The sequence below is a fragment of the Mauremys reevesii genome, linkage group 25, assembly GCF_016161935.1.
Source record: "Mauremys reevesii isolate NIE-2019 linkage group 25, ASM1616193v1, whole genome shotgun sequence".
In the NCBI taxonomy this organism is placed as follows: Eukaryota; Metazoa; Chordata; order Testudines; family Geoemydidae; genus Mauremys; species Mauremys reevesii.
In genome coordinates, this window is record NC_052647.1 from 15203822 (window position 1) to 15220347 (window position 16526).

The 16526-nt window shown below is 65.2% G+C and overlaps 2 protein-coding genes across 8 annotated transcripts in view; both read right to left on the bottom strand.

The window, feature by feature from the left end:
- Positions 1 to 712: 712 nt before the first annotated feature.
- Positions 713 to 10183, bottom strand: PRKAG1 (protein kinase AMP-activated non-catalytic subunit gamma 1). Of its 2 annotated transcripts, XM_039514928.1 has the most exons (12): positions 10028 to 10182; positions 6547 to 6595; positions 5993 to 6099; positions 5619 to 5700; positions 5467 to 5525; positions 5136 to 5181; positions 4754 to 4808; positions 4304 to 4430; positions 3871 to 4036; positions 3442 to 3479; positions 2453 to 2599; positions 713 to 1750 (listed from the first exon to the last, which is right to left on the bottom strand). In XM_039514928.1, the coding sequence occupies exons 1-12, from the start codon at positions 10034 to 10036 to the stop codon at positions 1646 to 1648; spliced, it is 990 nt and encodes a 329-aa protein (XP_039370862.1). In that variant the 5' UTR covers positions 10037 to 10182; the 3' UTR covers positions 713 to 1645. The 2 variants fall into 2 exon arrangements, with proteins under 2 accessions (XP_039370862.1, XP_039370861.1); XM_039514927.1 differs by having other exon boundaries at positions 5467 to 5700; positions 10028 to 10183.
- Positions 10184 to 12770: 2587 nt separating this feature from the next.
- KMT2D (lysine methyltransferase 2D) overlaps positions 12771 to 16526 on the bottom strand; it is a 45871-nt gene continuing 42115 nt past the window's right edge. For 5 of the 6 annotated variants that reach the window (XM_039514014.1, XM_039514013.1, XM_039514012.1 and 2 more), the window contains 6 exons: positions 16193 to 16329; positions 15804 to 15934; positions 15308 to 15593; positions 15102 to 15175; positions 14425 to 14533; positions 12771 to 13999 (listed from right to left, as the gene is read on the bottom strand). In XM_039514014.1, coding sequence (XP_039369948.1) covers positions 13907 to 13999; positions 14425 to 14533; positions 15102 to 15175; positions 15308 to 15593; positions 15804 to 15934; positions 16193 to 16329 — 830 coding nt within the window. In that variant the 3' untranslated portion in view covers positions 12771 to 13906. The remainder of the gene's footprint in view (positions 14000 to 14424; positions 14534 to 15101; positions 15176 to 15307; positions 15594 to 15803; positions 15935 to 16192; positions 16330 to 16526) is intronic. The other variant, XM_039514009.1, reaches the window with a different exon arrangement.

The following is a 16526-nucleotide window of genomic DNA, read 5'->3' on the forward strand; positions in this document are numbered from 1 at the left end:
CGTCAGCCCCAACAGATCTGCAGAGTTTGCAGGTCCCCCCCCTCGCTCCAGACTCCCCGTGCTGGGTGTGAACCGTTCCTCCCAGGCCAGGGGCTCGAACCCTTGGCTTGTTCCTGGTGCTCTGCTCCGGCCTGTCCCGCACTGACACCCCCCCGCCCCGACACCCCACCCCACCCCGCAGCGCGGTGCCAGGACCGGACCCAGTGCCGGGCAGTGTGGGACAACGCCCGGCGGGTCTGACGCACGACGCTCCCAGCGCCCGGCGGGTCTGATGCACGACGCTCCCTTTAACACACCCCAGGACGACATTCGCCTTTCCCCAGCTACACCTTGTTGGCTCACTCGGGTTGTGGTTCACTCAGACCCCCGGCTCCTTTGCGGCCGTGCTCCCACCGGGCTGCGCACTAGAGTTTCCCTTCCGAAGGGAAGTACGTTGCACTTCTCTTCATGGAATTTCATCACGTGGAAGGTCATTTTGAATTCAAATCCTGCCCTCCAAAGTGCTCGCAAGCCCACCCAGCTTGGTGTCAGCGACAGATTTTCTAAGCATCCTCTGCACCACCAGCCGCGTCATTAATGAAAACATGGCCGAGCAGCAGCCCCAGGCCCGAGCCCCGTGGGACCCTGCTAGAGACGCCCTGCGAGTTTCATAGCAGCCCCTTGCTAATGACTCAGAGTCTGGTCCATCGGCCACTTGTGCAGCCGCCGGAGCGTAACTTCATCCAGACCCATGGCCTGGTTTTTATTAGACTTACAGTAACCGAGCAGCGAGGGGTGCAGATGCCGTGGGCAGGGGGCCCCGGGCACAAGCCCCTGGGAACCTCCTCCCCCAACCTCCCAGCGGCTGCTGGCCCAGACTCCGACTCAAGCCGGGCGTGCCAGGTGCCAAGCCTGGGGCAGCGAGAGGAAGAGTGAGCGAGGTCCCCACCCCAGGCTGGGACTCCGGCGCCAGGCGGCAAAAACGGTGCTCAGTAAAAACAGGGTTTGGACTTAGGGAAGGGGGGAATCACTGGGGAATGGGGGGTGGAATTCCAGATGCCCGGGGGCAGGGCCAGGGGGGAATCACTGGGGAATGGAATTCCAGATGCCCGGGGGCAGGGCCAGGGAGGAATCACTGGGGAATGGAATTCCAGATGCCCGGGGGCAGGGCCAGGGGGGAATCACTGGGGAATGGAATTCCAGCTGCCTGGGGGCAGGGCCGTGGGGCACTGCAGGGCAGGAGCTGGTTGAGATCTGACCCCTGGGGGGTGGGGGATGAAATAAGGAAACTGTTCCAGCCCCCGGGGGGTGGCCAAAGGGCCCCAGGGCGCAGAAATGGGAACAGGTCCAGCACCGTGGGGCAGCTGATCACACAGGGCTTCCCTGGCCGTTTCGGAGGGGCTGGCAGCACCAGTGCAGGGTGGCACAGGCATCCCCCCGGCCGAGTGACGCGCTGGTGGGGCCTGGGGGCCCAGCCTGCCCGGGAGAACTGGGGGGGTTTATTGCTGGCTTTTGGCCGGTGTGCAGCTGGCTCGGGAGGCGTGATGCTGGTGGAGCAGTGGCAGGGCCAGCGCATGATGGGTGCCGGGGGGGCCTAGCATCCTCGGTCCCTGTCACGCAGAGCCCCCCCTCGGCGACAGTCTCAGACAGGCAGCGGGGCCCCCCCTCAGGGCCGGGGCCCGCCCGGGAGCACCAGCGCCTGCAGGATGTCCGAGAGGGAGACGATGCCCTTCACCACTTCGCTCTCGTCCACCACCACCAGCCTGTGGACCTGCGCAGACAGACAGACAGAGCGACTGACCGACCGCGGTCAGGCAGGGGCCCTGCAGCCCACGGGAGCTCGGCCCCCTCACTACTGACACTGCGGTTTGGGACAGGAAGTGGGGAAGGCGGAGCTATGGGCAGGGTGGGGTGGGATTGGCCAGGCCAGTGCCCGGGGGTGGGTGCAGGCTGACTGGGAGGGAAGAATCGTCCCCGCCCCTGGTCTCCCACCCTAGCCGCTGGATTGGGTTCTGTCCCTCCCCAGGGGTTCACAGGAAGGGCCCCGCAGGGCATGGGCGGCCATGGGGGGATAGGAGGGGCCCCATAGGGTATGGGGGGGTCATAGGGGGCTCCGCAGGGCATGGGGGGATAGGTGGGGCCCTGCGGGATATGGGGGGCCATGGGGGACTAAGGGGGCCCCACAGGGCATGGGGGACTCTGGGGACCATGGGGGGATAGGAGGGGCCCGCGGGGTATGGGGGGGTCATAGGGGGCTCCGCAGGGCATGGGGGGATAGGAGGGGCCCCATGGGGTATGGGGGGCCCCCACGGCAGAATGGGGGGCCCCACAAGGCATGGGGGACTCCGGGGACCATGGGGGGATAGGAGGGCCCCGCGGGGTATGGGGGGCCATGGGGGAATAGAGGGGCCCCACAGGGCATGGGGGGCTCCGGGGGGGCAGGGGGTAGGAAGGCCTTGCGGGGGGAGATTACCTCGGCCTCCACCAGGCGGTTGATGATGGTCTCCAGGGTCTCGTGTCTGTAGCACTTGAGCACCCCCTCGAAGCACTGCGAGCGATGCTGCAGCGCCTGCGTCACCGTCACGTCCAGGTTGTTGTACGTCTTCTCGGCCGCCAGGTTCTGGGCACGGGGAGGAACGGGGGGAGCTGCACTCGCTGGCCCCAGAGCAAACCCCACCTGCTGCTCACTCTGCCCCACAGCAACCTGCCCCCTGGCGGGAGCTGAACTCGGCCACGCCCAGCAGCGACAGCCACCCCGGGCACCACCCCGGGCACCGCCTCGGGGCTCTGTGTGTGGCACCCATGTGCCAAGTGGGGAGAGCACCCGCCCCCCCGGCCGGCGCAGGTACCCCCAATCCCCCCCCACCCAGCACAGGTACCCCATCCCCATCCCCGGCCAGCGCAGGTACCCCATTCCACCAGCCGGCGCAGGCACCCCTACCAGCTCCCCCCCATCCCTCCAGCCGGCGCAGGTACCCCCATCCCCCCCCCTCCCCCCGGCCGGCGCAGGTACCCCCACCAGCTCCCCCCCCATCCCTCCAGCCGGCGCAGGTACCCCATCCCCATCCCCGGCCGGCGCAGGTACCCCATCCCCATCCCCCGGCCAGCGCAGGTACCCCCATCTCCCGGCCAGCGCGCAGGTACCCCCATTCCACCAGCCGGCGCAGGTACCCCACCAGCTACCCCATCCTCCAGCCGGCGCAGGTACCCCCATCCCCATCCCACCGGCCGGCGCAGGTACCCCATCCCCAACCCCATCCCCGGCCAGCGCAGGTACCCCCATCCCCAGCTCCCCATCCCCAGCCGGCGCAGGTACCCTCCATCCCCAGCTCCCCCATCCCCAGCCGGCGCAGGTATCCCCCCATCCCCCCAGCTCCCCCCCCATCTCACCAGCTCCTCCCCCCATCCCACCAGCCGGCGCAGCCCCCCCCCGCCGCCCTCGGCATTGGGGACGGTACTTACAATGACGTCAAACTTGGAGTAAATGTCCACGACCCGACCTGAGACAGAGGAGGGGAGGGGCTGGTGAGAAGGGGCAGGGCCCTCTGGGGGTCCGGCCTCGCGCTGGGAGCTGGGAGGGGGATGTGGGAAGCAGGAGCCCGGCTGCGCAGACAAAGCTCAGGATTGGCGTTCCTGTCGGGCACACTGCCCCGGGGGGCCCGTGGCTCTGCACGGGGGGGTCTCAGCTTGGCCCGGCCCCCGGGGAGCTCGCAGGCAGCCCAGGCTAGACCTGCGTGCCGAGGAATGAGCCGCAGCTCCAGGACCATCCCCTCTCTGGAATGGGGGGCTGGCAGGCTCCTGCCTGAGGGGGGGCGGCTCTGGGCCCGTCGCCCGGGGGAGATACGGAGACTGCGGGCTCAGGGTGGGACACGCCGTGTTCTCCCCCCTCACCTGACTCGTCCACCACGGGCAGGGCGGAGACGCGGTGCTGCACGAAGATGCCCAGCGCGACGTAGAGCGGCGTGTTGGGGCGCACCAGGGCGATGTTGGCGTAGGTGCCGATCTTCAGCTGCTCCAGCGTTTTGGCCATGAATTCCGGCTTCGGGACCTCCGTTATCTGCGGGGAATTCGGGGGGGTCATGTGCCACCGGCCCGGCCTGGGGAGACCCCCGCAGCCAGAGGAGAGCGGCGCTAACCACCTTCTCGGCCCGACGCAGGGGCTGGGCAGATGCAGCTGCTCCGTGGCGCCGGGTGGGGGCGTCCGGCCTGGCGGCCGCGTGGCAGCCTGTGTGGGGCATGTTCCCGCCGTGGGTCGGCTGGGGGCCGGGCGCCTGAGCCAGGGCAGCAAGGGGGCGGATTACAGACCCCGGCGGGCAGGACTTACGAAGAGCTTGAGGAACTTGAGGATGCGTTTGTGTGTGAGGATGTAGAGCGTGTTCCCCGAGTCCGGGTCGATGACGGGCAGCCGGTGGATCTTGTTCTGGATCAGCGAGGAGACGGCGTCGAAGAGGCTGCGAGACAGAGGGGGCGGGGTAGACAGGCGCCCCGAGCATGGGCAGAGCCCCCCGGACTCCTGGGTTCACTCCCAGCGAGGGTGGGAAGGCCAGTGGCCTGGGCAGGGATCCTGGGCTCTCTCGGCCAACACTGGATGGCAGCCCACAGCCCCAGTGCCTGTGACCATCACATGGAGACCAGAGCGGCCCAGCCCCCACCGAACATGGGGACCCCCCATGGGGGGGGGGGTCTTGGGCCAGGCCTGGTCCCCCACCGCCCCCTTTCCCAGAGGGCATGGGGAGCCCCCAGCGAGCCGGGCGGCCGGCAGCCAAGGTCTTACCTGGCATTGGGGGAGATGCAGACCAGCGGTTTGAAGGAGTCTTGCAGATACACCTCTGGGGGGGAGAGGAGACGCACTCAGCGAGGCACCGAGCGGGGCCCACAGTGCAGGCTGGGTCCCAGCCGATGGAGGGGGGCACCATGGGGCAGGCACGTGGGCCTGGGGCAGCTTTCGGCTCTGGTCGGAGACAGTCCAGCTCTGCCCTTGGCACAGGGGTGCTGCAGAGCCCAGGGGATCCCAGCCCCCCACCCTTGGCACGGTGCCCCTCAGCTCCCCCCACCTGGCACCACTGTACCTCCCCCACACAGTGCTCCCCCTTCGCCTGCATCCTCACCCCCCAACACCCCGCCCCCCTGCACCCCCCACCCTCGCACCCCCTTACCTCGCCATGTTTCGATTTTATGCTCCTCCAGCTCGTAGATTTGAACCTAGACGCCGAGGGGAGGGGAGTCAGCCTCAGTCGTCTCGGCAGTCGGCCCGAGCGCGGCTTGGGGGCTGTGTCCGGGGGGGGGAGGGGGCAGAGTCCCCAGCGTGAACACGCCCAGCAGGGCGAGACGCCCAGGAACGAGGGGCCATTGCTGGGGGCTCGGCTATAACTCCCAGCCCCACGGGAATGAAGCTGGCAGGGGCCGGGGCCCATGGAGCCCCATGGAGCCGGGGCGGGTACCCATCCCTGGCACCGGGGGTGGGGGTGGGGGTGTGCCCGTCCTTACCATGGCCGACTTGTAGTAGCGATGGAGGATGTTGATGAAGTCGGTGATGGTCAGCATCCCTAGAGGGGAGAGAGCAAGTGAGTGGGGCAAGGAGCCTCTGGGCAGCCCGGTCCCCAGGGCCCTTGTGGCCCCCTGCCCTGCCCCGGACGTACCCACGAAGCTCTGCGTCTTGCTGTCCCACAGCGGGGCGGCCCGCACGCCGTTGGTGACCAGCGCGAAGAAGGCTTTCTTCACCTGCAGCCCAACATGGACACACGTCAGACCGGGGTGGGGGGGCAGAGCCTGGCAGAGCTCCTGGGGGGTGGGGGGCAGGATGGCCTGGCAGAGGTCGTGGGAGTGGGGCACCCTATGCAGCCGGGGGGCTGGAGCAGCCAGCACTGGGGGCCGTGCCCAGGGAAGCCTCCTGCCCCCTGGGGTGAGCCCATCTGTGCCATGGGGGCCCACCCTGGGGTGTGGGCACACACGTAGCCAGCGCGTCTCCCCGTGCCCCGCCCAGCCCCACCCGCTGCCAGGGCGGAGCACCCACCTGCAGGGAGGTGTCGAAGACGACCAGCTTGGAGCTGGTGGGGATCAGGTCGTAGCAGCGATGGGACTTCATGAAGCAGGAGTACACCCCACTGCCGGGCTCCACGTCTGGGGGGAGAAGGCGCCGTCAGGGGGCGGGGGGAGGGGAGTGCAGGGGCCTGCGCTGGCAGTGAGACTGGGCAGGAGGTGGGCACGCTGTGCCCCCAGGGTGTAGTGGGGGGGAAGGTCTGGGGAGTCCTGTCCCCGGAAGCAGCTCTTGCTCCCAGTCCCGGCGCATGGCCCCTCCCCTGCGTGGCCCCTGCAGCCCGTGCCCGGCGCTGGGCACCGCGTGGCGAGGGGGATGGGCCCGACGGAGCAGCCCCAGGAGCCGCGGGGACAGGCTGAAACCCCTGGGGGCTGAGAACTGCTGCCCGAGGAGGGTGAGAAATCGTTCTCCGTCCCAGGAGGCTGGACAAGCCCCTGCTAGGGCTGGCCTAGAAACACCGGACAGGACGGTCCTTCCAGCCCGCCCCCCCGTCTGCCTCAGGCAGCGAGCGGCCCCGGCCCAGCCCTCACCTTCCGGTGCCAGGGGGCACTTCTCAGCAACGCTCTCAGGAACCGGGCCCTGCAGACAGACAGAAATGAGAGACCCCCCGGCGACCCACAGCGCTGTGCCCCCCGCCCCGAGACGAGACCCTCCCCCAGAGCACAGCAGCTGCTGGGAAGAGGAGAAGCAAGAAAGGACACGGGGCGGGAGAGCAGCCTAACATGGACTCATTGCTTTGGGAAAGGACCATGGAGCCCTGCTGCTGCAGACACCCCCCCACACACACAGCAGGCACCTCCCCCTTGCGGGTAACCCCCCCCCACACACACACAGCAGGCTCCCTCCCCCTTGCGGGTAACCCCCCCCCCACACACACAGCAGGCACCCTCCCCCTTGCGGGTAACCCCTCCCCACTCTGCAGGCAACCCCCCCACACACAGCAGGAACCCCACACCCTGCGGGTAACCCTCCCCACTCTGCAGGCAACTCCCCCACACACACACAGCAGGCACCTCTCCTTGCGTAACCCCCCCCCCCTCCCTGCAGGCAACCCCCACAGCAGGAACCCCACACCCTGCGGGTAACCCCTCCCCACTCTGCAGGCAACCCCCCCACACACAGCAGTGGGCACCCCACACACACCATGCGTGTAACCCCCACTCTGCAGGCAACTCCCCCCACACACAGTGGGCACCCCACACACACAGCAGGCACCCCACACACCCTGGCGGGTAACCCTCCCCACTCTGCAGGCAACTCCCCACACACACAGTGGGCACCCCCACACACACCATGCGTGTAACCCCCACACACACAGCAGGCACCCCCTCCCCACACACACAGTGGGATAACCCTCCCACTCTGCAGGCAACTCCCCCACACACACAGCGGGCACCCCCTCACACCCTGCGGATAACCCTCCCCACTCTGCAGGCCATCCCCCCCAGCAGCACCTTAAAAAACCTCTTTAAGAAATCATTTTAAAGTGCCCCTGCCCCACACGCAGCTGCACTGCGCCCCTCTCTCTGTGCTGTGCCCGGGGCTACCCGCCCCGCTCAGGGCACGGAGCACAAGAGGCAGGGCAGCTGGCTTCCTTCCCCTGCCCATTCCCAGGGGAACTCCCACCCCGCCCAGCCCAGCCAGTGCCCCTGTAACCTCCCGCGGCCCCAGCAGCGATGCCTGGGCCCAGCTGAGTCGGGAAGTGACTTGCCCACACAGTGCGGCAGAGCTGGGTGAGAAAGAACCCAGGAGTCCTGGCTCCCAGCCCCTGCTCGAACCCGCTCCTTCCCCAGTGCAAAGGGAGCCGAGCAGCGCTGGGTTTCTAGGTGGGGCGGCCGGGGCCAGGGAGCCGCGAGAGGAAGCGAAAGCCAAGCCGCACTTTTCACTTTCCTTTTCAGAGAGGGAACCTGGCTCCGTCCCAGGGCTGGCCTGGCTCTCGAGGAAGCTCCGGCTGCTACAAGGGAGCGACCACTTCTCAACTTATCTCAGGGCGCTTCGCAAACCGCACCCAGGAACCGCTTCTCATCCCTCCGACAGGCAGCCACCTCTGCGGCAGAGCCCGGCCGCTGGTTACCCTGCCCCAGGGCTCGGGACAGGGAGGGAGAATCCTGCCCCCAATTCAGAAAGAGAAGGGGCGATGGAGGGGGCAGGAGGCCGAGCTGTCGTGCGCCCAGGACAGACCCTGGTGGCCATGCCCCGGCAGCGGTGCGCCGTCGGATGAACCATCGGGGCAGAGGGAGCTGAGGGCCAGCCGGCCGGCCAAGGTGTGGGGCCAGCCGCAGCTCAGCATGGAGACCACGGGGACATTTCTCCCGCAGGAACCAGACTGGATCCCTCCAGCTCATCCCACCACAGCCACTGCCACCAGGCAGGACTTAGCCTAGGCCTGGCACCCAACCACAATCCCACTAAACCCCCAGGGACGGTCGCCCGGCTGGGGCTCAGCCATCGGCTCAGGCTGACCGCAGACTCCCCGACAGCCCTAATCTGGGGGCTCTGTCCCTTTAGGCCGGGCATCCTCCAGCCTGCCTGAAACGCTGACAGCACCGGCCCGCGGGCGCTGCCCCAGCACCCAGATTCTGCAACACCCCCCGGGCCTCCCTGCTGCAGAGAAGCATGGCCACGGGGGGGGGGGGGGGGCCTGCCTGGCCAGTTACATGGTGCTCCCCCAGCACGTCCCAGGGCACAGGACTGCCCCATGCACCCAGGTCTGTGCCTAGAGCCAAGCAGCGGGGCTGGGAGCAAATCCCACCTGGCCCTCTGGCCTCCAGCTTCCACTGGCTGCCCTGGGCTCTGGGTGCTCACAGAGCAGGTGGGCAGGGACCGCAGCTGGCCCAGCCCTGAACGCTACTTCCAGGCCAAGAGCCCCCAGAGCCTGGCAGGCCCCGTCTCTGGGCTGCAGGCATGCAAGTGTCTCGGCTGGGGCAGCGAGGGAGCTGGCTGGAGACACGCCAGAGTCCCCAGCCCGGGGCTCAGCACAGCAGAGGCCCCGGAGGAGGAAATGGGGGCACAGGCCGGGCTGGACACGGAGCTCACACCACCGAGCTGGGAGGTAACAAAGCTCTGGGGTGCGGGATGCGCCCCGGAGGAGCAGCCCCCTGCCTGCGCACAGCCCCACGGCACCGTGACAGCCCAGAGGAATCCATGCCCAGGCCGTGGGTCTGGGCTGCAGCCCCCGAGAGGGGCTCCCCAGCTCCCTGGCAGGGCGCCGCGGGCACGGGCAGGCAGAGCTCAATAAGAAATGGGCTTTGGGCAGGAAAGGTCACGGCTCACGCGCCAGGGAGAGGGGGCACCCAGCGGGTCAGGGCGCCATCAGGAAAGCCCTGCTCACCTGCCACCTTTCTGGTGGCCTGGCCCCGGGCCAGCCCGGCTCTCCGGCTGGTGGCCCACATGCCGTGGGCCAAGGGCCGCTGCACCACGCGGTGCCACTCACCCGGGCGAGGCGCCGGGGCTGGCCTGGCAGGGGCATCGGACGTGTCGCTCTCTCCCCCCAGCCCCCGCTGGCGCGGCCTGGCCAGGGCGTCGGGTGCCCGGGCTCGGTACAGGCGCCCGCCCCACGCCGGGGAGCCGCTGGCAGCTCACGCCAGGGTCTGGGCCGGGGCAGGCGGGAGATACCGGGGGGGGGGCAGCTCTGCCCCCCGAGGAGCAGCGTCAGCTGGGCCCCGCGCCCGGCACCCGCAGAATCGCTGCCCGGGGGGGGGGGGCACGTGCGGGGGCGTCTGCTCCAGGGGCCCCTCCCGTTATAGGGGCCCCCGCCGCCCCCCCGCCGCAAGGGGAGTTCATGGGGGGGGGCACCAGCCAGAGGGGAGAAAGGGGGCGCGATCCGGGGGGGCCCCCAAGGGTCGCGGGGCCCGATCCGGGGGGGCCCCCAAGGGTCGCGGGGCCCGATCCGGGGGGGCCCCCAAGGGTCGCGGGGCCCGATCCGGGGGGCCCGGCTCCCCACGCGGACCGACGGGGGATGCCGCTCCGGGGACACCCCCCCCCTCCCCGGGGCCCCGGCCGGGCTCTTACCGCCTCCATGGCCGCGGCTCGTCTCGCTGCCGCCGAGCACCCGGGGGCAGCAGCGGGCGGGACCGGGACCGAGGCCGAGGCCGAGGCCGGTTCACTTCCGCCCGGATCTACTTCAGCCGCTTCCGCCAGCAGCGGTCACGTGACCGGAAGTAGATGTAGGAGGCTAAATGACCCCTGACCCCAGTGCCCTTTGACCTCCCGCGGAGCCCGAACGTCCCTTCCGTTAATGGGGGGGCGGGGCAGGTCTCTGATCCCAGCCGGGCGGGGCCCCGCGGAACTCCCGCCCCAGACCCCCGCGCAGGGCGCTGCCCGCCCCCCGGTAGCTCGCTCGGGGCTCGGCCCCGCGCTCCAGCCCGCAGCCGGGGCAGCCCCGGGCCGCGCGGATCCGACCCCCGGGGGGGGGGGGCTCAGCAGCCTGACGTCACTGGGGGGGGGCGCGTGTGGGGGCAGGGCGCCCTTCCAGCCCAGACCCCGCCGCTCAGCCCAAGCGGAGCCATGGCCCGGCCCGGCCCCGCAGCAGAGACCGACTCCCCGCCCCCCAGGAGGGGCAGGCGCCGGGCACTTGAGCTGCATTTAAAGTTGGGGGGCGACCCGGGACAACAACAAAACACCCACGCGCGGGAGGCCAAATCGCCCAGTATTTAAAATGCACTTTTATTGTTTTTCCTTTAAAAACAAACTCGGAGAAGCAAAATGTGAAACTCACTCTCTGCCTCTTTCAACAGAAGTTATCTACAGTTCAAAATTCTACCCACTCCAAAACATGCCACATCCACGGTCAGTTTTGTTTTTCTTAAAAAAGGAATAATTTTATTTTTTTCCATTCTTTTCTTTGTTACCAAGGACAACCTCGCTGTACAGGATACACACAAAAATAAAACCCCAAACACAAAGGAAGATTCCTCACAGAGTCCACGCTTGCCATAGTTTTATTTTAAACTTTATTTTTTATTTTTTTTAAAAACCCAACGAAATAATAAATGGTTATTTCAGGATCATAAAAGGTAAAACTTAAAATATAATATCTGCAACTGTAAACAAACAGAAGTATTGGACAAGGCTTTGAATGCAAATTTACAAGCAGAGAACTTTAAAAAAAAATCAAAGGTCAGCTCTGGGACTGGATTATAGTTTATATAAAAATTAAAAACTGTATAGGTTTTCCCCCCTCCCCAGCTAAAATCTACAGGACTATTTTATACTCTAACCATAGTCTAAAAAGTCATACAACCTGCTATAGTCTGTTATTTTCTTTACTCTTGCCCAGTTTTAATCATTTTTTGTAGTAATTTTTAAAATTTTTATTTTATACACTTTACAGCCTTCCAAGTTATTGGAAAAAACAAAAGTTATACTGGCTTTTTCTCTCACACATCTTTATTTTAAAATAACATCCAGTGGTTTTATTATTGGTAAAAACGTTTTTTTCTCTCTACACAGCTCCCGTTTTATTTACAGTTTTAAATTTAAATTGTGTATATTTTTTATTTTATTATTCCCTGCCCTCACCCCGAGTTTTAACATTTCATTTTAAACCTTTTGCAGCTTTGAATAGTTGCAGAAGCAGCTTTTTAAAAACGCGACAGTTCTTCTCTCTCACTTGAAATCTTTTGATTTAAAAACAAAATGCCCTGGGGCCCCCTCCCCCAGATTTCACTCCCCCCAAAATAATCTCACTTCATTTAATTCCCTCTCTCACCCCAGGAGAGGAAGGAAGTTTAATACAAAAGAGAACCCTCCTCAGCTGAGCCAGGCAGCTGTGGCATGGGAGAGCAGGGCAGGAGTTCATTTCTGCTTCTTTCCTCACAACTGTGCTATTCCGTGCCAGCCCCGAGGGGGTGGGGGGGCCATGCCTTTGTGCGTTAAGAGATGTCAAATGATACAGTTTAATGGAAAGGGGCGGCGAGCGCAGGACCTCCAGCCCCATCTGGTTTACAGCAGTCTTAGAAGGTCCCTCCCGGCTGAGCATTCAACCGTCAGCAATAGGGTGCTGTGGCAAGGGAGGCTGGAGGGGGAGAAGTGGTGCCTGGTTTGTAATGCCACCAATCCCCTCCCCTCCCCGGGAGCCCATGCATGGCAGGAGGCTCCTGGACCCCGTCACGTACGGGGTTTCTATTTAACAATGGAGACAAGAGCAGGGAGGATGTTTGCTCCCCTCGGCTGAGTTATGGAACACGTCCCCCCGCCCTCCCCCCGAGATCTGCCCTCCCCCACAGTCCAAAATCTCAGCCAGGCAGAGCACAGAAGAGAGCCCCCCAAGGTTCTAATATATACAAGCTAAGGTATAAATAGATAAATACCCCCCATACCATGCCGACATTACAGACACAGACAGCCTCCTCAGGCCAGCCTAGAGCAGCAGTTCTGGTAGTGAAAGGGGAGCGGGTTAGTGGGGGAGTGGAGTGGCTCAGGCAGGGCCCCCTGCCCCACCCCCAGACTCAGGAGTATGGCAGCAGCAGCAAACTCAGCCTGCAACGAGGCTCCCATGGAGCTTGGCTCCTCCAAACCGAGTGGCTTGAACAAACGCCTGGTCTCCCCGCCACGCTGTGCTCAGTGCTGAGGGGGCGGGCGGCCAGCAGCGGCTCTCGGGGGCTGCTTGCGCCGTGCTGGGAAGGTGGGTGGAAGCCAGGCCAGGGTCTTGGCACATTCTAATTAAAGCCCCGAGCCCCCACCTCTCTTGGGCCCTGCCGCTCGGCTGGCAGCAGAGTGCCCAGCTTTGTGCATGGCGGGGGGGGGGGGGGGGTCGCCAGGAACACACCTGTGCACCCAACCAGGCGGGGCCCACAGGTGGGGGGAGGGGATCCTGGGATATTTTATGGTCTCTCTCCTTCCAGGCAGAACCAGGTCAGAGCTCAAGGCTACAATCGCCCTTGCCCTAGGCTCCGCCCACTGCCACTCCTTGGGATTCCCCAGGCTCCGCCCACTGCCACTAGTTCTCATTCCGAACTAGGAAGGTTGCATGTGGTCAGACTCAGAGGGAGGGTCACATTGAAAACAGCAGAATCTAACACTTAAAATGAGGTAGGTTTGGGTGCAGAGGCTCCTTGCGTCCATCGGGGGTAGGGAGCCCTTTTCTGCACACGGCTCTCCCCAGCTCTGCTCCGGCAGCCGCTGCCTCCTTCACATGCTCACGGTGCTTTCGTTGACAGAACAAGAAATAAACCGAAGCCCAAGCGAGCTCTGTCTGTCTCCAGAGAGCCGGGCTCGGAGGTTTGGGATTGTCAAGCTCAAGGAGTCTCTTTGTTACCTTGGTAAGTTAGCGAGCAAATATTATTAGGTTTTTTTTTAAACGAACAGACTGGATCTGAGCTCCCCGTGGGTCCGATACCTCGGCCGCCCCGCCCCAGACTCTGAGCTGGAGCACCCCGATCGCCCGGCATCCGTCCAGTTATTTACAGTGAGCAAGGTAGACAGAGCAGTTTGGTTGGTGCCACAGGCCCTGCCCTCCTCGCAAAACAAAACAAAGAAAACCCTGAGTTGCCAGTTCATCAGTTCCACTCATGGCGCTGCGGCCACCCACTCGGGGAGAGCAGCACCCTGCCAGCAGAGGCCCAGGGCCGAGGCGCGCAGGGCTAGAGAGAGAACAGAGGTCCCTGGTCTTTTCGATGCGCCCTCCCTGTGGGAGTTAGGTGGACAGCATCCGATGGGTGTGAGCAAGGACCGGTGCCCCCTGGAGCCACCTCGCCTTTGGAACCGAAAGCGGCCCCGGCTGACCCACCTGCACCAACCTCGCTTCCTGGGTTCCAGCTGGGGCCGTTTCCCCTACACCATCTCTGCCTCCCCCGCCCCCAGCATGGCAAGGGGGGAGGAGAACCCGCAGCAGAGGCCTCCTTGCAGCTGCGCACCAGGGGCTGCCTGCGACTGGTGGCCCTGTGGCGGCTAGTTCATCCATTTCCTGCAGTTCCAGGCTCCGCAGTGGCAGGGGATCTTATGCTGATCGTCTTCAAAGTCAAACTGGTAGTCGTAGGTCAGCTGGGGGCGAGAGGGGCAGAGTCACACAGCCAGCAATGCCCTGGCAGATCAGCGGCAGTCATGCCACCAGCTGCCGAGCCACATCACCCCTGCCCGACTCTGGGGGGAGGGGGCCATGCAGTCGCAGCCCCCCTCCTAGCACATCTGGGGGAGGGAGGCGGGGCCTGGTGTAGTCCTGCCCCGACTCCGCTTTGATTGGTTCCTCTTGCGGGGCCGGAGCTCCCCCCAATGCTCAAGGCAGCTCAGGGGTGAGCCTGTGGCAGGGCTGGTGCACGGTGGGGGGGTGGGGGGGCAGATCCTAGGTCTGTTCAGAGGAACAGCAGGAGGGTGCTGCTGGCGGCCGGGGCAGGGCCTGAGCCAAGAGGCAGCACTAAGTACACGCCAGGAGCCCCTAGGCCAGGCTGGGACCACCCCCAGTCCCCTACCTCCTCCCCTTTGGGAATCCGGCGGCTGGAGATGATAATGATCTTATCTTCCTTGTCGAAGGTCACGACCTCAGCCACACAGTTTGGGGCGCACGAGTGGTTAATGTACCTGGCAGGAAGGCAGAGAGGAGGGCGTCAGAGTGGGGAGGTGGGGACAAGGGGCGAGCCTGCGTTCCCCTCCCGCCGCAGCAGGAACGCTCAGGCACAGCTTGGGGGGCGAAATACAAGACTTGATACGTTGAATCAATGCCAGAGACCCATTGTGCAGCTTGGGAGGGGAGAACGGGTGCCTGACAAAGCGGGGTGGGGGCTGGAGCCAGGACTCCTGGGTTCTCTTCCCAGCTCTGCCACTGCCAAATCCCTTCCTCACTCTGCCTGGGTTTCCAAGTTCCCCATAGCCCCCGGCTCACGGGGCTGACATAGGTTCACAGGGAGGCATGTGACTGCGCTCACCCAACGGCGCAGGTACCCTGTGCAGCTGGCCTTTCAACCGGAGATCAGCCACACTCGAACCCAGCACCTTCCGGATTGTAGGCGAGTCCCATAAGCCCTCAGCTACTCCCGTCCGCACAGCAGGAGGCTGGGAGTGTGTGTGTGTCAGTGACTGCAGGGGGCACGTGGCTCCAAACCCCAGCACCGCCGCCCTCCCCAGCAGGCCGTGCGCCCCACGCCCTCACCTGGCTGGGCCCCCCGTCAGCGTGGCGTCGATGACGTGTTCATTGTTGATGCGGAACATGTAGATTCCCCGGTTCTGGTGCCGGAAGAGCAGAGAGAGCCAGTTATGCAGCCGCAGGGGCCAGGGTGTCCCTGGGAGCAGCCCGGGCTCTGAGCCCGCGGGGTGCTCCAGGCCCCACCCACCCCGGCCCTGCCCCGCCCCTCGCACCTGCTCCTCGTAGATCTTCTCGCGCCGGTTGGCCACCTCGTTGCGGATGATGGTGCCGATGTACTCGATGACCATGGTGTGCTTCTCCAGGTCTTTGGCGGCGTACAGCCCCAGCCCCTGGATGCGGGAGCGCGCCAGGTACACGTTGTTCTTCCACTCGGTCTTGAGGCGGCGATACTGCGAGGACTTGGAGTGCACGAACTGCTTGCTGTAGGGCGTGTTGGTCTCCCCCGTGAACGTGCTCTGGTAGGCCTTGGACATGCTGGTGCTGTTCAGGGTGTGGGGCCTGCGGCAGGCGGAGAGCATGGGCACGGCGGCCGTGGGGCAGACGGGGGTGGGGGGAGGGACCAGCACATGGGGCCCAAGGGAGTGGCTGGGAGAGCCCAGCCCATCGGGGCCCAGCCCCAGGCCTGGGGAGTCCCAGCTCTGACCCAGGCCAGGGCCTCTCCCCCACAGGTGGCCCCCCAAGGGGCCCTCCTCCCCCTCCCCCGCTAACCGTTTGTAGTGGGTGAGGATCTTGGGCTCGGAGCGGGCACAGCCGGTGGGGTTGATCATCAGCGGCAGCTCCATCAGCGGGTGGCGCCCATAGCGGAACAGGTAGTTCTGGCAGCTCTCCACACCAGGCAGCTGGAGGGACCAAGCAGAACCCGTCAGCTGACGGCACCACAGGCCTGGTGCCCGGAGGGGACCCACTGAAAAGGACAAGCCCTGTTCCGCCCCCGCCCCCGTGGTGCTTCCCTGAACTTGCCCAGCCGGCCCCGGCCCCTGTGCTGGGCCAGGGTCCCCGGGGGGGTCCCGGCCAATGTGGTTCTGAGCGTATTGCCGGATGCTGTGTCCCTCCCACCTCCCATTGGGCGAGGGGTTCAGGGCCCCCCCGGTACATACGGACTCAGCGATGCGCAGCACTGCATGCACTGTGAGGCCAAAGAGCTCCTCGCCCTTCAGGTACTCGGGGAAGAGCCGCAGCATGTCCGCCGCCTTCCTCATGGCCGCCACCGGCTCGATGATGCGGTTCCAGACGGCTGGGGGTGGAGAGGGAGGGGAAAACATGAGACCTGCCCTGCCCCCCTCACCCTCAGCAGTGGGTCCCTGTGGCCTGGCAAACAAGCCGAAGGCATCAGCTCCCCCACCACTGTGAAATGCAGCCACCTCTGGGCCGGGCTGCAACAGCAGGTTAACAGCCACAGAATTCTGCTGCCAGAGACGGGTCACCCAGTGC

Coding starts and splice junctions, on each gene's coding strand:
- PRKAG1 (XM_039514927.1), bottom strand. Junction 6,100..6,546: donor GTGCCCCCTGGCACCGGAAG/GTGAGGGCTGGG, acceptor TTCTCCCCCCAG/ACGTGGAGCCCGGCAGTGGG. Junction 3,480..3,870: donor GCCCGTGGTGGACGAGTCAG/GTGAGGGGGGAG, acceptor CCTCTGTCTCAG/GTCGGGTCGTGGACATTTAC.